The sequence below is a fragment of the Protomyctophum bolini genome (genome assembly GCF_963924005.1).
Source record: "Protomyctophum bolini genome assembly, chromosome: 7".
Classification (NCBI taxonomy): domain Eukaryota; kingdom Metazoa; phylum Chordata; class Actinopteri; order Myctophiformes; family Myctophidae; genus Protomyctophum; species Protomyctophum bolini.
The window spans coordinates 24,368,964-24,393,963 of record NC_137868.1 but is presented as its reverse complement, the minus strand read 5'-3'; the positions used below and the strand labels follow the sequence as shown (position 1 = coordinate 24,393,963).

Sequence of the window (25,000 nt, the reverse complement as noted above, 5' to 3'; positions counted from 1 at the left end):
GTGTCTGAGTGGATGGAGGCTAACACAGCTGAATTAGCCTGACACTTTAATAGTAGACCTTTTGATATGTTATACATGGGTGGGGTGGGGGGGGGTTGTAGGCACAACCACATGTGTTCACACATGCACGCACATAATGTGTGTGTATGTGCACGTTTACTGTTCAACTTTTCTATTATTGATGACCATACTTTCTTTTTGTCTTGTTTTGTTAATCTGTTCTTATTCATGTGCTATTATTATGCACACCTCATCAGAACAGGGAACAAATTGGCAAAGCCATTACCTAAATGCTGGTACATTTTGGCCGTGGCCAGTAAGTCTCATTAACCAGCCACTTTTGATGAGAAACCCTTCTTTGTTGGGAGGGATATTGTAAAAAAATAATATTTTGATGGAAAAATTGAGGAAAGAAAAAGGAAAGTGATGTTTGGGATCCATCAGTCATCCAGCAGTCTGTTCATTATTATTAGAGCAATGTTGGTGAATTATGAATTTTAAGTTTATGCCTAGCGGCTAGCCTATAGCCTACCGATGCTCTCATTATAGGCAGTACATTCTGTAGTGTAAAAAGTGACCAATAACGGTTTCTCTGGACCAGATAGTAAGTTCTAATGCCTCAAACTGCTCGTCTTGGTTCTCACTAGATACTAGCAACTGTGTGTATCCGGAGTTCCGGACGTACTATGCAAGTCTTGCATCTTTTCACCAAGTTTTCTCTCTCTCTGCTCCGTACCTGCCATAAATATACAGATAACGCCGCAAAAAGTAAATACATAAGTTGAGAGTGGGCAGAGCCCCTTCTCATAATATAAAATGTAAGTTTCAAACACATACAGAAGGGTGAATAACCAATTGAGAAACATTTCCATACAGGTGAACTGCATTATCTAATTAAGCAATTGACAACTATTCTGCTCTGTGGCATCATGGCATGTTTAATAATGCTGACTAGTTGACCTTGCTTATGTGTATCAAGATGGCAAGAGAAAAAGATGCGACAGAGCTTCAGTCTCAAAGACTCATTGTTTAGGAACAGTGACTAAAGAGAGACTATGGGAAATACATTAGTAAATAGGACTCCAAATTGTGGTTGAAAGCACACAATCACTGCTGCTAATGCATTATACTGTGATATGTAAGAAAAAAACAGAGGTTTTCCTCAGGCGACTTGACAATGTCAATGCCGCCCAAATCACCACCATCGTCAAAACGCCAAATGAGGAATTTCTTTGTTAGAATTGAGTTACATCCCTCCAGTAGAGTTTAAGAGACTTGTACTGTACAATCTACGCCAAGGTTTATTGAAACTGCTCTGGTGTCTTGTGGTGGCTCAACACCTTCTATAAGACACTTGGTCTTAGTAACACTTGTTAGTTTTTCGTTTCATTTGTCACCCCTAGGCTCTGTACATGTGTCTCCAAACACTCAGGACTCGCTGCACATGCATGCTTTTGTTGCAGATGCACACAGAGATACACTGAGGATTAAATGCATTATACCGTGGCAACCACGCTAAACTCAGCTAATCAGAAGGCCAGGATACCCCCCCCCCACACACACACACACACACACACACACACACACACACACGCACACATATGCACACACTCTTGAACATGTGTTTGTTTACATAGATGGAATAGCGGTGTTGTAGGGTAAACCTTTTTTTATCTTCTCCTGCTCATTTCGCTCGGTTAACTCAGAAGGTTAGTGTGCACGTGTGTTCATATGAGTGTGTATTTCTGTGTTGCGTTGTAGGTGGCTCTCTCTCTGACCTCAGCTTGATGGGAGTATGACTTTTAATAGTGCGTTGAGGCCTAATTATAGTTCTCTAGTCACACAGCCCCACTGCTTTATGGCCCCCTGAGTGTGTGCCTGCCCGCTTATGCATGTGTGTATTTGAGTGAGTGTGTGCATCTCTATGTGTGTATGTGTTATATCATTCATTTTATATTTCACACCCCACACACGTGCACGCACAAACACACACACACACACACACACAGCGCCAGGTGTCTTGTGTGGCTAGAGGTGTTAATGGAGATTTCAGATTCAGCCAGGGTGGAATAATGAGGAGAGTTTGGGAACCCTGCAACATTTTACGCAGCACAACATCAATTAACCATATAATGTAGGTCAAAAGGTCCAGTGAACGTCTCCAATGGCTCCAAACCTCACATATTTGTACAGCTAATAAATATTGCCCTTAAAGGGGAAACTTCAATTTTGAACGTAAATCCCATTGGTGACCCACACGATGACTCCAAATGCTGCATTTCACACCATACGCCACAGGCATACACTACGCATACACCACGCATACACTACGCATACACCACGCATACACCAAGCCACAGGCATACACTTTTGTTTCATTTCACACCACGCCACAGGCATACACTTTTGTTTCATTTCACACTACGCCACAGGCATACACTTTTGCCTTTTGCGAGAGAAATAGACAGTTTCCTAGACTATATTATTTTATCTACAGTGATGTCATGCCCTAGATAGTAGATACAGTACATGAGCAACTGGTGGCCCAGGGGCCACATGCGGCCCCCACCATATACTTTATGTGGCCTGCAGGCACTGATATATTATTAATTTCAACTGTTACAATACATGTGCATAAATATGGCATCAGGGCTCTGTCCCATTTCATTCATTCCCTGTAAGCAATTGCATGAATTAAATTATTTTCCATGCATTTTACGTGGAATGGAATGAAATAGACCCCCATAAGGGGAATAATAGAAACCCACAGCTGGATGCTGGGGTGGTGGTGGGAGCACAACAATGTGTCATTTGTTTGTCATCATAGCAGCATCCAATGTTTTTGATGATGTGTTGCTTTAAGTTGGTGCTTTCTAAAAAAGCAGATGACCGAGATCTTCCTTCCCAACTATCTCCCTAAAATCCTCGGTCTCTCTAGGTCGTCCTCAGACGGTGTTCAATTTTTAATTAGTAACTCTGAGAGTGTACACAAAGTAACCAAAAGGACCCTGAAGGTATAATATTTGGTTACTTATCTGTACACTCTGCGCTAAATATACCGTGGGATTTTTGCTGTGTAAACACGCATGGCCTGTAATAGAGGAAACATGACATGAAATCCAGCATGGTCTCCCTCTCTCTTTCTCACCCCCTTGCTCTCTGTCTCTCTGTGTCTCAGGTCACCACTCCCTGTGTATCCAGTCTATGGATGGCATGCTCATGTTCTTTGAGCAGGACAGCTACTCCTTTGGCAGGTTCCTGCCTGGCTTCCTCCTGCCAGGACCCCTGGTGTACTGCTCCCGAAGCGACACATTCATCACCGTGTCATCAGCCAGACAGCTGGAGAGCTACAAGTACGCACACACACACACACACACACACACACACACACACACACACACACACACACACACACACACACACCCTCCCTCTGCCTCTCCCTTCTCTCATCACTTACTGACTCTCTCTCTCTCTGTCAGGGAGCTCCACATAATATGGGCATGAGACAACACCTGATGAAGCCTATTTGCGCTGACATTGGGGATCTACCGTATATGGGCATGTGATGTTTGAGACTGCAGCTTGCATTTACTATGAAAACGTGCATTTCCCGTCAGTCAGTTAGTTAGTTAGTCACCCCCAGGCATGACCATACACAGTATGACATCATGTGACATCATCAGGGATGGAGATCCCTGACTGTTTGCCATATATGAAAAGGACTGACAGGCAGAGGGAGATGGCAATTAATAGATTAGAAAGAAAAGATAAACATGTCATAACGAGCTTCATCAAGACTAACCCCACGTCAATTTCTCTATGATTTGCTGTTTTGCCATATACACAAAATCCAATTAAATGAACAACATATCTCCCTTTTCATTATGTGTATTGTGCTTGGAATTATGATGTGTAGAATATTATTCATGTCCTCCGCCCACATTTTCTCTCAGGGTGTGAGAGATGCACAAGTGTTCTTTCCCTCATAGTCAGTATTTTGTCTGCACTGAGCGGTCCCTGTGGGTCTGTGTGTCTGTACTGACTGTCACTGAGCGTCCCTGTGGGTCTGTGTGTCTGTAGTCTGTTCTGACTGAGCGTCCCTGTGGGTCTGTGTGTCTGTAGTCTGTTCTGACTGAGCGTCCCTGTGGGTCTGTGTGTCTGTAGTCTGTTCTGACTGAGCAATATACAGATTTCCCCAGGTACCTTGCATGAATCTTAGACCATACTGTAGAGATCAGATAATGTTAGACGACGTAACTTGTCACGGTTGAAAACCCCAAAGGGACTGTCGTTGTGTTGCGTTGCCTATAGCAACAACAGCTGAGAGAGGTTAATGGTGCTAACTGAGGCTTTTCCATCCAAATAATATTTCCTCTTCTTGACAGCCTGGGCCGGCTAGACTAAAACCCTGCCACCCTAACACCTAACTGTAGCACTCAGCAAGCTAACACTTTAGGTCACCACGCACACAGTCTAATCGGGAAATTCACTCTTACACGCACATACACACACTTCCCATTTCTCTCAGGTTGAGGTACAGAGAGAGAAACTGAGTATGTGTTTGTATTCTGCGAAACCAGCTGTTTCTTATCTCAGTCATCAGGTCTGACTTTACCCACAACCCTACACGTCCAACAATGATGAGAGTAGAGGACAGGTCTCTAGCAGTGTATGTAGTCGGCACTCAGAGAAACTCACTTCATACAGTAGCTCGCAGCTAATATCACTAGTATCAGTGTATCAGTATCAGGCATTAGTATCAGTGAAAAGCCATAGAACACTAATCTTTTTCATCATCTGGTTATATCGGTTTCTCTACATTGTACCAAGAAGACAAAATAGAAATGATATATGCTATTCGCTAACAATGCAAGTAATCTAGTTTTAGGTCAAAGGTCAAATGAGCCATCATGATTTTAGGGGATAAACTATTTCCCAATGAATTAATGTGAAACTAAAAAAGTGTGATCGATTGAGAACAGATCTCCGCCAGGCCTGATTGCCTAGGCAGGCCTGTGTCAGTCATCGACTGCGGCTGTCAGGACATGAGCTGTGGGGGAAATATAGTTTGTACGATGGTGAGAATGTCTTTGTGGTGGCCCCTATGGGCAGAAGTTAAAGCTGTTTTGGAGGTGCGCTGGCTCTACAGAGACTCCTCAACATGCGATTCCAATTTGGGTATGATTGTTGATGATTGGATATTGCATTAATAATGGCAACAAATTTGTCAACGCAATAAAAGCAAAGCGGTATGGATTATCAACCCCCTGTTTCACGGTCATTGCCACATCACTCACAATTATTACTATTTGTGCCGTAATAATGACACGAATGCAGGGCCTCGTTCTTCTCTCCACGACCCGTCTGTGCCAAAACGAGGGACCTCGTCTTTCTTTCATTTAATTTAATCCAGCAATTAAAAAATAATATATATATTTTTTCTTCATCTTCTTCTTGAACTGACACGTCCTTTTTGATCTAGTGACCTTAATTCAAGAAAAAATAGTTTTACATTGTATATATTTTTAAGGAAACCCAAGTGCATGCTACTCGGAAGACTTTCCAAGTTTCTGTTTCTACACATAAAGGAGGTGCTAACCGTGTAACCAGACACACTAAAAGTATGTTGGTCGACATTTCTACAACCTGTCTTGTTTCCTTCAAAGCACAACGTTGTGGTTTTAAAGCAGTTATTCTTGGGATTCGATTCCCTGTTTTATTTGCCACATCGATAAGATCACACCAAGCTACTGGTAAACGGTGTTGTTTTGAAATGCCGTGAGCAGTTGTTTGACATCGTCACATTGAAAGGATGCTGATTGGTCTGATAACGTTTCTTCACCGGCAAAACCCTGTGAATGACAGCATGACCAGGCCCTTGAATCAAAACCCTGTGAATGACAGCATGACCAGGCCCTTGAATCAAAACCCTGTGAATGACAGCATGACCAGGCCCTTGAATCAAAACCCTGTGAATGACAGCATGACCAGGCCCTTGAATCAAAACCCTGTGAATGACAGCATGACCAGGCCCTTGAATCAAAACCCTGTGAATGACAGCATGACCAGGCCCTTGAATCAAAACCCTGTGAATGACAGCATGACTAGGCCCTTGAATCAAAACCCTGTGAATGACAGCATGACCAGGCCCTTGAATCACCACAAATACTAAACCCTGTGAATGACAGCATGACCAGGCCCTTGAATCACCACAAATACTAAAACCTGTGAATGACAGCATGACCAGGCCCTTGAATCACCACAAATACTAAAACCTGTGAATGACAGCATGACCAGGCCCTTGAATCACCACAAATACTTGGCCGTGGCTGGAGCCAGGCTACATTTGTGCCTAATTAGGTGGGGGAAATATTGGGGTCTCGTTTCTGCAACAAATACTTACAATTGTAGCATTTGGGTGGGGTGCCCAATGGGTGGAAGTAAAATCATTTCTTAGAGAGGCCCTTCAAAAGTGTCATTCAGATTTGATTTGGAGCAGATCGGACACTGCATTCATGATTTGTGGCATTTTTAGCTGAAGGGGCCCCTCCTGCAAACCTTGGAAGCCAATTGAAGATAATCAGAATGGAATATGAAAAGTGTGCGTGCGTGCGTGCGTGCGTGCGTGCGTGCGTGCGTGAGTGAGTGAGTGAGTGCGTGCGTGCGTGCGTGCGTGCGTGCGTGCGTGCGTGCGTGCGTGCGTGCGTGCGTGCGTGCGTGCGTGCGTGCGTGCGTGCGTGCGTGCGTGCGTGCGTGCGTGTGTGTGCGTGCGTGCATGCATCTGTGTGTGTGTGTCCTTCCAGAGGCAAAGGCCATGTGTCTTGCAGTAAGGGCAGAACAGAACTTTTAATCCATGGCTTCTGGTTAGGATACACCCACACTGTTTTTGTGAGGACCACAGAATGTTTCTGAATATAGCTTTCCACCTGTGTCCATAGAGTGTGTGTGTGTGTGTGTGTGTGTGTGTGTGCGTGTGTGCGCCATGTTCCAGTACCATGATGTTGTACTTATATACCAGGCCTACAGTAGGTGTGGGCCTTCACATTGTTTATGGCATAGTATAACATCTATCAAGGCCAGTGTGTGTGTGGTGGGAATCACACACACACACACGCACACACACACTGGCCTTGATAGATGTTATACTATGCCATAAACAATGTGAAGGCCCACACCTACTGTAGGCCTGGTATAAGTACAACATCATGGTACTGGAACATGGGACGAACCCATAAGTTGCATTACATACTGTAAGGAATGCATGCAAATATCTGTAGCGACATTTGACAAACAACGCTGTCGCACGTAAAAAAAAAAACCAACATGGCGCGTTGTGAGCTTAGCTTTGCTATTCTCTATGAGTGAACTGGTGAAATAGTTTTGTCTAACTTGTGTTTGTGGCCGTGAGTGTATGTCTAGAGCTATGCAGTACATTCCAATGTGCAGAAACCTTTTTTATGTCTGTACGAGCTACGAGTACATAAAGATGTGTTGTGTGCAGTTCTGCTGAAGTTATGCAAAAGAACACTAAATGCACTCATGTCTGTCCATCTGTTTAGAATGCAAGGGAGTTATAGTACACGTTTCTAGAATTGAAGTTTGGAGAATGTTAATAGAAGTTGTGTGTGTGTGTGTGTGTGTGTGTGTGTGTGTGTGTGTGTGTGTGTGTGTGTGTGTGTGTGTGTGTGTGTAATGTGTGTGTTTAATGTGTGTATATAAGGCCAGGTTTTCAGAGAGATCCTCTTTCATATAAATGAGCAGGCTGTTTCCTCTGGCTCACTGTCCCACGCTCTGCCTGATGACTGATACCTTCTACACACACACACACACACACACACACACACACACACACCCCCACTGGCAGTATGATAGACGTAAGAACATAGAATGGGATTGTGTGGTTGGCCGGTGAGAAGTGTTTGTGGTGAAGGTGGTGTGCGTGTATATGTATGCGTGCGTGTGTGTGTCTATGTGGGTGAACTCATATCCCCACACCTACACAAACACACACACACGCACCCCAGCATGGGCCCTTACGGTTCAATCTCTTTCAAATTTTACACTCTCAGAAATGTTTTTAACACTGAGGATTTCTACATAATATTCACACCGAAGCATACACAGGACTGCCCATCTCTTTAGGCGTGTGTGTGTGTGTGTGTGTGTGTCTATGTATCCTCATAATGTTAGGCATGCAGGTGAATAATGAGTTTTTCGTGGTTTCCTCTTTCTCTCTCTCTCCCACACACACACAGAGCTGTGATTATGTGCGTTTGCTCTCATTCAGACTAATTCATTCACTATCCAACCACCAGCCACTTGTGGATTGAATTGACCACACACACACACACACACACACACACACACACACACACACACACGCCGCCGCCGCCTTCATTCATTCAAACCACCTCAAATGCATCATTAGTAAAATATCTAACTGAAAGGTGAACTTGAAATGTACAACCGAATGAAAGAACACAGTTATTGTAGTGTTTTTTCTAGCATAATTGAACCAAATTGAATCTGTTCACTAAAACAAGTGTCTGCCTGTCCATGCATTCCGTGCCCTTCCTCTCTCTCTCGCTTACATTCTATGTTTCCTTGAGGGATACACTTAAACATTTTGATTTCTTTTTTTTATTAAAAAACCTTCTTCAGTTAACCAAAATGTATCGTTATACCCCTAATTGTTAGGTATACTCACTTAAACCAAATGATGGAACAATGCGGAATCCAGCTATCATTACCACTAAAAAGCACACCTGCTGAGAGAGATTATCGATGGAGGACAATAACACTTATGTACTGTAAAGATGACATATGCCTTGGAAGCAGCAGAAACACGCTTGGTTGCTCTACGAGTCTACGTCCATGTGCTGACAACTAACAGCTTTCCCATGGACAGGTGATTAAACCTCCTCTTGGCCATTATTTTGGCAGCCATTTTGGATTACAACTGCCACCTTATTGGATTTACAGCAGATTCCAGTGCAACCAGCCTTGCCTAATTGCAAGAGTGTGGTCCAAACGTTGAAAAAATATAAAATAAAAATAAAATCCAAACCAAGGGAACGTTGCCTGGATAAATCACCAATTATTCTATTCTTGGACTGAGAGTCTTTTCTGGGTTGGGCTACTTTCTGAATATAGCTGTCCACCTGTGTGTGTGTGTGTGTGTGTGTGTGTGTGTGTGTGTGTGTGTGTGTGTGTGTGTGTGTGTGTGTGTGTGTGTGTGTGTGCACATGTGTGTGTGTGCACGTGTGTGTGTGCGCGTGCCTGCGTGCGTTAGAGAGAGAGAGACAGACATAGATTCCCGCTAGCCTTCTGCAACTGCCAACCTCTTACTGGAAAACCCCTCATGTAGACATAGTCCAAAATCAACTGACCACGGATCAGTGTGACCACTTTAACCTCTGTGAGCTGTCAGCAGCACGCACATGAGGAGGAGAATCACCTTGTTTGCCTGATACCAGTGAGGTTGTGATATAGGCATATATCACAGCATTTCATCAGTGGTGAGATGATCCCCTCCATGCCGACCCATACCGCTTTAAACTATGTAAACGCACTGACACTGACAGAGCTTTGGCATGCTTAAAACAACCGTCACGACCAGCACCCACGTGTTTATCAATCTAATCAGAGTTGCATCCACGGAACTCACCCCACATCAGAGGCAAATGCCCACGTTGTTCTAAACTTTTTCTGGATCAGGGCCCACTGGAAAATGATGAAAGTATCCGCAGCCTTTCGGCTGCCGTGTCAAATGGTTGCATGGGTGGGCCGCGGGCAATCTTTAGAGCATGTTCATCCTTTTAATGATCAATACATCAATTGTGGGATCAATAGAACTAACACATTTGAAGTGCGTATTTAATATTTATTGGTATCACTTTTTAATATAATGTTATATTTTCATTAAAATATTTGAATGAAAATGCCTTGAGGAGGCCCACTTGCAATTCCCTCAGCTCCAGCGGTATGATACATTGACAGGATCTTGGCTCCTGACTCAGGGACGACACGCTTTGTTTTTCAGATATGAGACGCTGGCTGTGGCCACAGAGGCAGAGAGCAGACAGGACCCTGACGCGCCAGTCAAGACAGGAGGCAAGAGGCTGACTGTAAGTGTTCAACATGGTTACCACTGCCTGTCTCTGTTTGTGTCCCATGCATTTTAGAGACCTGTTGGAGACTTCTTGACTGTATTGGGTGTGTGCACTGCTATCCTTTGAGGGCCAAATCTCCCAAGAAGTATAGTGCACTTTGAGAAATGGACATTGTGTGTGTGTGTGTGTGTGTGTGTGTGTGTGTGTGTGTGTGTGTGTGTGTGTGTGTGTGTGTGTGTGTGTGTGTGTGTGTGTGTGTGTGTGTGTGTGTGTGTGTGTGTGTGTGTGTGTGTGTGTGTGTGTGTGTGTGTGTGTGTGTGTGTGTGTGTGTGTGTGTGTGTGTGTGTGTGTGTCATCCAGGCGGACTGGACGCTGGTCCTGGGAGAGCAGGCGTTGGACCTCTCGGTTCCCAGCTTCTCTCACTCCACCGCCTCCATCTTTGTGCTGGGCGAACGCAACCTCTACTGTCTGCGCGACAACGGGCAGATACGCTTCATGAAGAAGCTGGAGTTCAACCCCAGCTGCTTCCTGCCCTATGCCTCAGGTACGGAAAACACACTCTCCAGGCAGCGCACACTCAGCGCCCACGTTGAACTTCGTAACGAGACCGCTTCCACCGAAATCCTGAAGGAATGGAATATTTCTATAAAACAAGCTCTGAGAAATGGTCCCTGAGGTTGTGCATGTGGGAATGTGTGTGTGTGTGTGTGTGTGTGTGTGTGTGTGTGTGTGTGTGTGTGTGTCTGCACCTTTGTCCTCCCTCCTGTCAAGTGTTTTTGATAAGAGCCCTCCCATCCTCTTAGTGTCCAGTAGCAGAGTATAAACAGAGCGTGTTTATACAGTACCATGTCTCCTCTCCATCTGTAAATACCCACCACCCTCCGACACACACTGACCTGGCTCTGAGCCACAAACTAGTCCGTGTACATGTTTGAACACAGTGAGTTGAAACAAAAAAACGACCTCTACATTTATAATAAATTTGCCGTTTCGACGCACATTTCCCTCCTTTTGGCTGCACAAAGACGAAAAATCGGAAAAGGTAGCTGAAAGAGTAAATACAGGAAAGGGAGAGTTTCAACAAACAAACAAAAATAGGAAGGGTAAGAAGATGGGACTTGGCCTTGGCCGTGGCTCAGCGGTCCAGGCACCTTGGCCGGTAGTTAGAGTCTGGCAGTGTGCCGCGGGCTCGACTCCCGATCCCTTTACTGCATGTCACTCTCCCATCTCTCTCCCGCATTTCCTGTCAGCCTACTGTCTGTCCCTCTATAAAAAAATAAAGGCGAAAGCCGCAAAATAAATCATTAAAAAAAATGAAGAAGATGGGACTTGACAAAAGGATGCGGTGGAGTGCAAAGTCCCCAAAAATAAAATGATAGAATTACGCTGCGGGATAAGTGTTATTCTGTTGCTTTACCACACAAAACCAGCCTCTGATGTTTGTCATTGTCACTCTAATTCTGACATAGACCTTTCAGAATATCTTCCGTAAGGATTAAAATCATCATCTTTTGATTGGGGATAGAAACATGATTCTGATAATCACACACCAAATAGCTAACTGACCAACCTGACTTGGCCCATAGATATAGGCCAGTGTGGCCAGGCCTCGGGTCCGGACTCCGGATGAGGTCAGAATATAAACTGTATCTGATCCAATGTGTTTTGAGAGGCAGTTTCATTTGTTCTATATATGCCAGGGGTTCCCAACGTTTTGGCTGGGCACCCCCGGAAATGCTTTGGCCATGTCTCGCGCCCCCCTCCCCGCCTCCCCTTCCCCACCACCAATACAAACTGACTGCAAAAATATCCTTAATAATAGAGAAAATATATCATACGAATACTGAAACCCGATATAATCATTATGAAATGTGTACTATGTAAACTCCATTTTCCAGCCATTCAGTTGGAAAAAAAGGGGTTTTGGAAAATAATTTGGGGACCCCCCAAAATAATTTGGTGACCCCCCGAGTGGTCATGACCCACGGGTTGAGAACCCCTGATATAGGCCATAGACCACATACAGTATGCTGGTCAACATGCATACCGTACCAATGATGATTGTAATCTAAAACTATTTTTTTTAACATTGATTGTCTGACAAAACATGCAGTATTTCCTTAATGGTGGTGGTTGTTTACTTAATAGATGGGATGCTGTATATACTCTGACCCTGTTATTGTTATTTAAGGCACTATGAGTTATGCTATTTGAGCCATAACAACAATCGTAGTCTTAGGTGTGCTAGTCTTTCGCTGTTTCTTTTTTTCTCAAGTGACATAACAAACCTATAGCGCAGGGGGGGAAAAGCTCCCATTTCTCCTCACACACCTTAATTTTCGGTAGCTGAACCAGTATTTACCCAGCATGTCTCCTCTCCATCTGATCTGTATGTCTGCCCCCCCCCCCCCCCCACCTCCTCTGGGCAGGGGGTCTTAAGCGGGTCCCACGCGTGGTGTTAAGGCCTGAACACAGTGGGTTCAGTGTCCCGGGCCTCCATTTCCTCAGCGCTGGCAGAGGAAGTCTCAACCGGCCTGGTCTGCTGATCCATATGGAACAGCTCGCTATAGCGATCACACGCCACACACTGGCTCACACCTGACTAAATACACACACACACACACACACACACACACACACACACACACACACACACACACACACTTGTCTATGTGTGCAATTTAGCTCATATTGTTCAGTTTATGCACGCTGTTTCGCTCTCTAACCCTACTTTCAGACACAGAAATATTTCATTTTGGCCGTGTGTGTGTGTGTACGACGTGTGCACATGTGTGTGTGTGTGTGTGTGTGTGGGGGGAAGGTGCACGATGCTGGCTAATCCCTGCAGGCCTGGGAATGGGTTCCAGCCTCACACATCTCTCCTCTCTTCACCTCATGGGGAGAGAGAAGCAGAGGAGGAGGAAAGAGAGAGAGATTGATGAAAGATCAAGACTTTGCCGATGCATTTCAAGGCAATGAATTAGTGACCAAGCTTGCATGAAAGTCAACAGAAGACCGATATCTGGAAACATTTGTAATTACAGACATGTAGTGTAGCAGAACAAGCACCACATTTGAAAATAGCATATTTTGGATAATTTAGTCTACATTTTTTGCCTTATTTAATTTATCCTGCCTGAAACTTTTTGGGGCTACTATACAACGATTGCCGATGTGTGGATCACTGGATTTTATTAGATTTTGGTCACAGACATTCGCTATGGTTGGAAAAGATTAGATTCGGTTTTCGAAAATTAGATTTGGGTTACTTTTATCTCCTGTTCTGCAGGGAGAAACTGCAGGGAGCAACCTAATGTTTCACACGTTCATCACATGCACGCATGCATGCACACGGACCACACACACACACACACACACACCTACACACACACACACACACACACACACACACACACACACACACCTACACACCCCCACACACACACACACACACACACACACACACACACACAGGGCGGTCTGCCCTGCAGGATAAGGTGCCCGCGTGCGTGTTGCGTGCTAATCCTACCAGGCCTGAAAGTAATGTTCCAGGCTTGCACACCTCTTTTCCTCCTGGAAAGGCAGGGAGAAAGGAGGGAGAGAGAGAGAATTTGAGTTGAAGAGGTGAAATTTGGAAGTTAACAAAGTTGGTTAGCCTTAAAGAAAAAGAAAATCTGAAGTTCCAGATGATATGGACACTTTACAGTGCATATTACAGACTCATTACAGTGCATAATAGACATTAGATGATTGTGGTCATTTGCCGCCGGAGACGAGAGAGCACACACATGGTTTTATATAACGACACTCAAGGGGGCAATCTTTACTGTGATTAGTAAGTTAATCATGAGCCACTACCCTGCCCAGAGGAACACCCACACGCACTAGGGCTGTCACCATTACACATTCAACTTCACCATTCATTGTCACTCAAATAATTGCGATTTACTTGTGTTTTTGGTATTGGAAATTGGAACATTTAAAATGAATATAAATTACATTTCTGTTTGACTTTTAGTCTTTGTAATAAAAAAGTGCACAGGGCAGATATGAATAATAACTGAAACATGCCAAGAAATTACTGAAAAAAAATAATAGCTTCAGCCTTTTATGTATGAACATCTTTCAACATGACACAGTTATGACGATTAAGCTACATGTTGTTAAATGTTAACTAAATGATACCTTCAAAGTAGTATGCATGTATGGTAAGAGAAATAGAAGCACACACACATGCGCGTACACACACACACACGCACACACACACACACACACACACACACACACACACACACACACACACACACACACACACACACACACAAGACACAAGAATGTCTGAAAGAACACCACGTGAGTTAGGACAGTAAAAAGATTTTTTTTATCAACCTGGTTGTAATGTGTCTTTGACCATTAAGACTGCATGAATCAAGCTGCATTGTAGAATGAATTGTGATCCAACTATCTTCTAGTCACATTGGATCATGTTTTACGGTGTGATGTGTACATCCTCCTAGGACCTGCTTCCAATAAGACAGGAGAGAGGAGAGGGAATAGGAGACGGGGAGGGGGAAAGGAATTTGAGGAGACAAAGGATATTAAACTCAAGGTATGCCTCACACCGAATACCGCCAGTCAACGGATTTAATAACTTTTCAATGGAGATCATGAGACGCAGCTGCGGACGACACGCAGAGGATCTATCCATCCAGTGAACCCTGTCTGTGCGCCTACAGTATGTCAATATGTTCAGATGAAAGGTCGGGAATTATCATGAAACTAGAGGTTTGCCAATTATTATATAGCATTGTCAATCTATGGCGAATCAAGTCATGGAGAGGCTGATAGCAGTTTTGTCCTGTTACCAGTACCGTTTGTGAGATACTGTAACTTGTCTGGGGCCAAAGTGATGGCCCGACAAGTTTCATGTCAATCCGCTCTTTACATTTTGAGATATTGGCAGACTCAGAGTTGACATTTTGGCCAGATGGCTGCTTTGAGGAATGGTCAAATTGGTCATCACATTATCCTCTGGGAAGTATAATGATATTTATGTGTAAGTGGCTACAGGAAAGGCCATGGGGTCACAAAAGCTAGGGTTCATCCTCCGTCAAGCAATTCGTTGTTTGGGATTCAAATATTGAATGGACCAACATTGTCCTACTCTCACCTATGATCATGAAGTGTGGATCATGACCGAAAGAATAAGGTTGCGAATACAAGCGGCCGAAATGAGCTTTCTTTGACGGGTGGCTGGCATCTCCCTTAGAGATAGGGTGAGAAGTTCAGTCATGTGAGAGAGACTCGGAGTAGAGTCGCTGCTTCTTCGTTTGGAAAAGAGCCAGCTTAGGTGGTTCGGGAATCTGGTTAGGATGCCTCTCGGGCGTCTCCCTAGGGAGGTCCTTGTGGCACGTCCCACTGGGAGGAGACCCCGGGGAAGACCAAGGTGCAGTTGGAGGAATCACATAGACTCACTGGCCTTGGAACGCCTCTGGATCCCCTAGGAGGAAGTTACTGAGGTTGCTCTGGAGAGGGAAGTCTGAAGCTCTCTGGTGGAGCTGTTGCCCACGCGACCCGACTACAGGTAAGCGGTTGAAGATGGATGGATGAATGGACCTGAACATTCTCATCCTGCTCCTACAGGGGATAAAATGAGGGGTGCAGAAATTACCTGGTGAATTTAAATAGAGACCATAATGGAGAAAACTCGAACCAGAGAGAAGGGAGTGAGCCTGGCCAGTGAAAGCTGGATTACGATAAGCTCTAGGGAGAGGAGTGTGCGAGTGAGAGAGTGTAGCGTCGTCCGGCTGTGGAGGATAAGGAGGAGATTCGTCTCTCTTCTTTGCTCTGTTCTTCTGGCCTTCAGCGACACAGCTGCCTCTGCTGGCTCGGTGCCATGCTTCTCTCTCTCCCACTTCATCTGTCTCTCCCTCTGTCTGTGTCTGCCTTTCTCACTCTATCTCTCTGCATCTGTATATCTGTCTGTGTGTATGTCTGTCTCTCTCTCTCTCTCTCTCTCTCTGTTTTTCTTTCTGAGTTCCTCCCTACTTCTCTCAGGGCATTTTCTTACTAGGTACGATTGCTTCGTACCATGCCTGAGTAGGATATTCCACTTCTTTACCGCTCAGCTTTCACATCAGTAATGTTGTTCTGTACCTGACTAAACTTCAGCATCTCCTTCTATGTCTTAGATTCTCTGTTTTGTCCCCATCCCGGTTCTCTCTCGGGTACGGTTCATGTGTACTCGGGTGCTGTTGGCATCAGGTGTGTGTACTTGGGTATACGGAACAACATTACTCATATGAAAGCTGAACGTCCGAAGCAATTGTACTTGGGTACGGTACTTGATATTGATATCAAATTGGCCTCAGACTGATAATATGACTATTTGACAAAACCATTGTAATAAATAACAACCTTGCATTGTTTATCTACACACCCACACGCATGTGCAGCCGTGCGCTCACACACACACACACACACACACACACACACACTCCCTTTGGAGGAGAAAGGGAGGAGATGAGAGTTGGCGAACTTAAAAGGAGGAACAAGGAGGAGAGGAAAGGCTGAATGTAAAGGTGGAAGCAGTTGGACATATATAATTATCTGGTGTTGTTGGACAGTGACAGAGAAGGTTGAGGGATGCTTTGATGTGGCCCAGAGGTCCAACATACAGACCATCCCCTGTCATTTAGGCCCTGCACGCCTCCTCTGCCCACGTGTGACCGCTGTTGCTATATTCCATGTTCTAACTGTGTATTCAACTGTGTGTGTGTGTGTGTGCGCGCGGTTGCTCGAGGCGTGTGCTTTGCGTGTGGCCCTCAGATCTTCTTAGGTGGTACTCGCGCTATTGGTGGGACGGAGCGGACACGTGTGTGTGTGTGTACAGTGGATGGGTGGGTTAATCAGGGTGCACGCTGCTACTGTACATGTCTATTAGCTATTTTCTTCCACGTGACACCTCATCCAAAAGTGTTTTCTTTGTTCTTTTCTTTTTTCAATGCGGCCCCCCACAGTGACAGAAGGAACCACCAACCTGTTGCTAGCCAACCATACCAACATGCTGCTGGTCTACCAGGACGTGACCTTGAAATGGGCGTCTCAGCTGTCCTGTGTCCCTGTGGCCGTACGCATCGCCAACTTCACGTAAGTAAGCCTGGTTTTATCTGTGAACGTGAGACCACAGCGGGTGCCATGTGGAGCTCCTCTGTGCTGTCTGTTTATGTGTGTGTAAGTATATATATATATATACTGTGTAGATTGACATGTGGCATTAACAATCAGACTTTGTGCCTGATTGTGAGACATTTGATAGCGTCCGACAAAGATGGAGAGACGGAAGACAATGCATGTGAATATGAGAGAGGCAAGAAGACAGTAGAGACAATGTGAAAGTAATCACATGCTGTGCTACTGTTTCATGGCCGTAGGACTAGGTAGTAGTAATTTCACTCTGTGTCGCTAATATTATTAGGGTGTGTGTGTGTGTGTGTGTGGGGGGGGGGGGTGGGTGTAATGTAATATAAATGTTATACAGGTGTACCTGGGAGGTGGATGGAAAGATGGATGCTGAAAGGCAGACAGTAATTGAGAGAGTCTAAACAAGACTTCAGATGGATGGATGTTGCTTGGACTGGTTATCGGCGTGTCATGCATGCTTCTGTGTATATTACTTTGTCTATGAGCTCCACTCAAAAAAGGTTAGTCTGCTAATGCCCACCAGATTAGGTCCCTTTCTGCCTCTACAGTACACACACGCGCGCACACACACACACACACACACACACACACACACACTGTTAACAGGTGTGTTATTGGTCAGACCCATCTATTGTTGTGTTTATCAGCCTGTGAAATCCACAGTGATCCTCTCTACAGGAAATTACTCCACAATGTCTTCCAGCTGGCCAATCACAACAGATAAGGGAGTGGCCCACTGTAACCAGTCATCCATCCTATATTGTAAATGACCACAATCAAACCGCAATTTGATACAATTACAACGCAAAGCACAAACACTGGTGAATAATGATGCCGCATGCATGCGTGCGTGCATGCGCGCATTTACGCATATGTTACAGAATGTGTTCTCGTGCTGCTGTGTGTGTGTGTCTGTGTGTGTGTGTGTGTTTAAGATGCCGGAGATACTGTGTGTCTGGGATGTTGTTTGCTTTTGTTTGAGGGTGTGTTGTTTTAAGGCGCTTGATAGTTATCATCTTGTTCAGTGTGTTGTTAGTGTTCATAGACTGTGGAGTGTGGGAGAGGAACACACTCACACACACACACACACACACACACACACACGTGCGCGCGTGCACTCACAGATCTAACAATCTGGGGCCATACTGTACAGTAAGGCTGGCTGTGTCCATTGCTTGCTTTAGGGTATGTTGGATCAGCCTAACCAGGTTCCATATGTCAGGGTCGGGGAGTCTGAAATCCTTCACTTCAGGGGTCTCGCTGTCTGATGGGATCACGAGAACTCTCAGTATCACTGTTTACCTTTTAAAGACCCCTGGCTGGGTCTCCCGTACCACCCAGCTAGATCCAGGTGTTTGGTCAAATGGCTACAATGACTGGTAACAGCCCCAATTCATCAGTAACTTTTGCCCTATTTTTCGCAGACAACTGGATTTAAATTTAGAATAGAACCTGCATATTAAAATGTATCTGTAATATTCATATCCCTCCTTGTAGCTGTACATAATCTCATACCGGTAACTATACCTACAGTACATTAATCACTTAACACAATATTTGCCAGACCCACGATTTCTTTGGATTATTCTGTAAATCCAAAATCACAGGTTTCTTTACTGTGATTTAATCCAGAAGTAATAGTAGTTTATTTACCGTCTGTTTACACTCTCCACATAGACTAACACACACGCACGCAATCTAAAGCATTTATAGGGATCAGATTGAACTTAATAAAACTTTTATCAAGTACTCAAGTACAAAACCATTGTTTACACTGAGAGAAGATGTCCCGGACTGAAGCTATGTGTCTGTTGTGTCATCACACAGTCACTTTCGTTTCAACGTACGAGTTCACAGCTGTCAAAACGTTGTAGTTTTCTTTTTTGCAGGATTTTTGGACAGAATCTGGAGGATTAATATCAAAAAATGTGTTTTAAAAAAGTCGTCCTCCTGGTGGCGCTATAACAGGCAGTTCTGGAAAATTTGGGGCAGAGGTTCATCATTGGCATCCAGGGAGTGTGTGCAAAATTTGGCAAAATTTGGCAAATTTGGCAATTTGACGGACGCGCGCACACACACAAACACTCACACACGGACGGAGTGCAAAACATACTCTCTCCCCATGCCTTCGGCCTGGTGGAGACAAAAATGTGATCTAAATAAGTGATTCAGTCGAAGTAAGAAAATGGCTATTCTGGAATTGTGTATCTGTGTATGGCCAGCATACAGCTTGTTCCTTGCTGTAGGAGGAATAAAATATTGTCTTGCAAAAATCGCCCTGCTGGTGGCGCTAAAAATCATATATGTTTTTAGGTGGAAGCTATGTTGCTATGGCTCCAGCTAACGGGGTTCCTTTAATAAAAGAAGTCTGTCTGTCTGACTTTTTTCTCGCCATACCTCTTCCTCTATCTGTCTTTCCCTCTCACAACAGGCTCACCCAGTAGGTTGTAGTGTTTTGATATCATTCTCCCAGAAGTGTGTTATGAGCCAGCTAGTCTTTTCCAACACACCAATCAGGCCCTCAGTTTGCACTGTACATCATATTTATGGTCAAGAGTCCCCCCTCTCCCACTCCCTCTCACCCCCACACGGGCACAAACACACACACACACACACACACACACACACACACACACACACACACACACGCACACGCACACAGACACAGTGGGAGAGCAGGGTTATGGGGTAAGGGAAGCATGTTTGTGTGTGCGCGTGCGTGCCTGTATGTGTATTTATCCCGCAGTAGTAAAAGTTCTTGTTTTAATGCTCCCTCAGACACCCTCCTGTGCAGGTGTGGGGCCAACCATTGCTATGAACCCTATGTCCCGTGTGTGTGTGTGTGTGTGTGTGTGTGTGTGTGTGTGTGTGTGTGTGTGTGTGTGTGTGTGCGCCTCAGCGGCCTGGAATCACAACACATCTGCAACCAGTTAGAGCACACGAACGTGCACACACACATGCATGTACATTGCATCACTGCATTTCCTTTCTCTCACTCTCTCTTTTCCTTTCCCTATCTTAACCCTCTGTTCTCCCTCTCTCCTCTTCTTTCTCCACATCACATGATGTGATTCTATCATGCTTAGAACCCCCTGTGTTCTCTATAAAGAATATAATACAGTCTAAAAGGATAACAAAACAATGTCCTGGGGACTTGTTTCCATTGTGGTCGTATACGTATTCAATTCATCTACACATAGCATAAAAAATAACACAATAATTCATGTCATCAACAAATACAAACACTATGTCTATGGACTCTAATTCGTCCATGCTAAACCCCTTATCCCTAAACTTATTTGCCTTTTTATTTATTGTTTTACTATTTTGGAAAACATTTTTGAATAGTTAATATAGCCAAACTACAAGCTCACAACTTGTCCATGTAGATCGGCTGGTTGAACTATTAAAACAATATTTTCAAAATAGTAAAAATTGGCAAAATAGTTTAGGGATAAGGGGTTTAGCATGGACGAAAATAGAGCCCTACTGTATATGTACAGCTCAGTGGCCTTGTGGTTAGAGTGTCCGCCCTGAGACTGGGAGGTCAGGGTTCAATCCCCGGCCGGGTCATACCAAAGATTCTAAAAAATGGGACTCAGTGCCTCCCTGCGACATACTAGCGTCATGTCCAGGGGGTGTACTTGTACATCAAGCTGCCTCACGCTACAGAAACAGGAGATAGGCTCCTGCCCTATGGGCCTCATGGCTCGGCAAGGCTACTTACTACTGTACTTATGTACAATGGAAATGGGAAATTACTGTAAATGGCATCAGGAGACCCTTGTCGCCATGACTGATTTCACTCATTTGGATTCCATAGAAGCCAGAATGTCTTCTATGGAAGCACAGTCTCTGCTACATGCTACAAGCTCTCAATGCATCTGTGATGTGGCATTGAGAGCTTGTAGACAGGCTGTTTTCAGTTATTATTTTAACATTAGACCATTTGAAGTGGTCAAACTAGCAAAGTATGTTCATAAGCAACTTCCAGAAAACCCTAATGGTGTCGGATACTTGTTGCCAACGGCAGGACAAACATTTCTAAAACATCATCATTTTACATTACATGTTCATTTTTTAGGAATCAGTGCTAGTGTGGAGGGCTCCATTCACACTCTAGTGTGGAGGGCTCCATTCACACTCTAGTGTGGAGGGCTCCATTCACAGTCTAGTGTGGAGGGCTCCATTCACACTCTAGTGTGGAGGGCTCCATTCACACTCTTTCACAAATCACACATTCAGACTTGTTGGCCAATGGCCATGACTTTATTTAGCTTTAATCCATGATCCCATCTATGTTATTCTTACAGATGCTTGGTTTGATTTATATCTGCTGTCCCGATTACTTTGTAGCAGTTACACTAATACTTTTCTTGGCATACTCTATTTACTTGACCTTGCTCTGTTTTTGGCTGACTAGAGTTCATACCATTTACTCCCATCTTGCCATTTTGGGCGTCTGATAAATTGTACATTGCTATCCTCCTCTCCTCTGTCTCTCTGTCTCTCTGTATCTCTCTCTCTCTCTCTCTCTCTCTCTCTCTCTCTCTCTCTCTCTGTCTCTCTCTCTCTCTCTGTATCTCTCTCTCTCTCTCTCTCTCTCTCTCTCTCTCTCTCTCTCTCTCTCTCTCTCCCTCCCTCCCTCCCTCCCTCCCTCCCTCCCTCTCTCTCTCTCTCTCTCTCTCTCTCTCTCTCTCTCTCTCTGTTCAGGGAGCTGAAAGGGTTAGTGGTCACCCTGAGCTCTGATGGCCACCTCCAGTGCTCCTACATGGGGACAGACCCGTCCTTCTTCTCCACACCGAAGGTGGATGCCAGGGAGGCAGACTACGAGCAGGTGGACACTGAGATGAAGAGTCTTCAGAAGTACATCAGGGAGGCCACCAGGACTCAGGGTGGGTATCTCTAATATAAAAACAAATAGTAATCACTAGAGCTTCAGATAGATGAGCCTTCACGTTTTATTTTTAACCTTTATTTATGCAGGTAAATCCCATTGAGATACATATTGTACAAAAGTACAATCCATCTCCCCATCTATCAGGCTGACACAGGAACAATTAGAAGACATTACATCATCAATATTTGTGATGAATAAACTGTGATTATAAGCAAACTGCAGCCATAGTAGAAAGTGCTACAACAGTTTGTCAAAGTCTTGATAAATACCTTTGGACTTTGGCGACCCAAAGTACTTAAAGACAAAAAGAAACGGTCACAGGAACCACTGTAACTTAGTAGGATATGAGGAGCCAGCAAAAGTTCAGTTTAGAATGAGATTAACATGAGCTCATTTCTTTCTGAAACACACCAGACATTTACTAGGAGACATCATAAAACTAATTCTGTCACAATTTGAGAAAACGCCACAGCCTCTTCAAATGACGAATTAAAGACACCAGAACCTTCTCAAGATGACAAGCCAACAGCATTTTCTCACGTAAGACCATCGGGATACAGGAACAATCAAATAATATAGTACCAAAATCAAGAGGCAAGAGAAATATAATTCCTCTAAGACCCAGATAAAAGCTGCTTAGTTGTTAGAGACAGAGCCTGCAGATGATCAGGAAAACTAGAGCAGGGACTCAACTAGGGTGTGACATGAAGAAAGGAAGAATTTAATGTAGCCCATGGCACTGAAGGCGAGAATATGAAAATATAGACCCCTTGATTGATCCCAGTAAACCTCAGGTATCGCTAGTAGCATAGGAGTCTGGTTCTAGACCTGAACTGCAATTGGCACTTTCATTGTCTACTGATTCAGAGGTATGGTTTAAACCATGTGGTTTAAACCATGTGTCTACTGATTCAGAGGTATGGTTTAAACCATAAACCATGTGGTTTAAACCATGTGTCTACTGATTCAGAGGTATGGTTTGCCCTCCACAGCTTTTCCCAGATTGGGGAAACAACCAAGCCGATCACGATCAGTACGTTTTGGGGGCAGGACTGTATACAGCCTAGAGAGTGGCCTCATACATCCGTCACAGTTAACCCCCCAGGAAACGGCTATCAAGAATGCAATATCAGACTGAATAATAGAAAGACCATTCAGTCTGAACATCACACTAATAGGAGTGCGTTTATGATATGGCATGTGAACACCATTATGTTCCCATTACTCTCAGATATCCTACCCAAATCGGACGGTGAGAACGACCTAACTGTTACAGCCACCGTCTCTTCAAGCATGGATAATCCATCTGTAAGTAAACAGACACCCTAACGACCATACAAACCCATACAAGAGCACAAACTTGCAAACTCATCTCGTTCCATTTGTTCCACTTTCCTTACAGTGTTCTCTTATCCAAGACATTGACGGTTTGGCTGTACCCTCGGTCACCATCAAGGTACATTATACATTAATTTCCTCACCATACTGCCAGGACACATGGAAATTCAATGATCTCTAAACTAATGTATATATTCTGTATATTCTGTCCATCTGTCTCTTGGATATCCAGGTGAAGGTGAAGGCCAGCAGTAGTCTGCAGGGTTCTAAGTTGACTGTCTGTGTCCAGCCCCCCCTGGTCGTCACACAGGACCAGTTTGTCCTGGAACCCATGGGTCAGTCCTCATTATCTCTTCAACCCTGTCTCTTGTCTCTGTTTCTTGTTTTTGTGTGTCCCCTCAAGAGTACAGTAGACCAATCACAAGATTCACAACAAAACATAGCACTATGTGCATTACATTACAAAACAGATTTTTTTAAAACGTCAATCTCTTAACAACATTATTTTGTGAAGAACTTTTGTTATTGGTGGAGTAAGTACACTAAGTACACTAGCAGCCAGCCTGTATATTGCAGCCTCGGTCACTGCATTGTGATTTATACTGCTTTGTTCACAAACTACACACATAGCAGCTTAAAGCTTGGAAAGAGAGGCCATGCCGTTATTAAACTGTCTGGTTTATTTGTTCTTTCTTTTCATTTTTTTCCTCCTCTCACTTTCTCCCCCTCTTATACAGACATTGTTTATTCAATGACAGCTGCTGTTTCCTTTCCTGTTATCACATTAATATCCCTCTACTCTCCTCCATCATTAAACCAAAACAAACTGACAGTGATTGTGAGCGAGTGAATGTGTGAGTGAATTAGAGACATGCACTGTATTTCTCTGTATTTATAGTAGCCAAATCCTGTAGCTGCTGCGAGTCACCTTGACCAGACACAGTGGTAACTTTGATCTAAATTAAACATGCACCGCTTCAGAAGCCTTTCCAACTTCAAACAATGATACCTTATCAAGTGATTACAAATCTAACCATTATCAAGCTATTAAGGCTGTCAATTTTCTTTTTTTATCAGATTAATCACAGATTAATCATTAATTGACTCATTTACAGCTGAGATTGCCTTTTGATTTTGGTCCAAACGCCCACAGCGCAGAGATCGCATTTTCACGCTTTTTTTAAATATCAATTGATTACGGTTCACAACTGTGTTCTCTACTCACGCGTAACACTCTCGTAAATGAAAAGTCTTCTGCTGCCCATGGGAAAGCAGTTTTTAGAATCGTGATATCTCGAATTTCTTTTTGTACCAAAACAAACATGATTTGTGGCTCATTTCTCTAAACGATATGATCCTCGGTTACAAAATGTATGTTTTGGATGAATGAAATAACATTCGCGGGACATGTTACATGGCGGTTTTTCACTTCCTGACTCGCAGTTTC

The 25,000-nt window shown here is 44.1% G+C and overlaps 1 protein-coding gene across 2 annotated transcripts in view; it reads left to right on the top strand.

The window, feature by feature from the left end:
• The window catches only part of bbs9 (Bardet-Biedl syndrome 9), a 194,111-nt gene that overhangs the window by 13,102 nt on the left and 156,009 nt on the right, over nucleotides 1–25,000 (top strand). For both annotated transcript variants that reach the window (XM_080769235.1, XM_080769234.1), the window contains exons 6-13: nucleotides 3,179–3,353; nucleotides 10,043–10,127; nucleotides 10,473–10,656; nucleotides 17,132–17,261; nucleotides 22,029–22,210; nucleotides 23,447–23,523; nucleotides 23,618–23,671; nucleotides 23,786–23,888. In XM_080769235.1, the coding sequence (XP_080625361.1) occupies nucleotides 3,179–3,353; nucleotides 10,043–10,127; nucleotides 10,473–10,656; nucleotides 17,132–17,261; nucleotides 22,029–22,210; nucleotides 23,447–23,523; nucleotides 23,618–23,671; nucleotides 23,786–23,888 (990 nt within the window). The remainder of the gene's footprint in view (nucleotides 1–3,178; nucleotides 3,354–10,042; nucleotides 10,128–10,472; nucleotides 10,657–17,131; nucleotides 17,262–22,028; nucleotides 22,211–23,446; nucleotides 23,524–23,617; nucleotides 23,672–23,785; nucleotides 23,889–25,000) is intronic.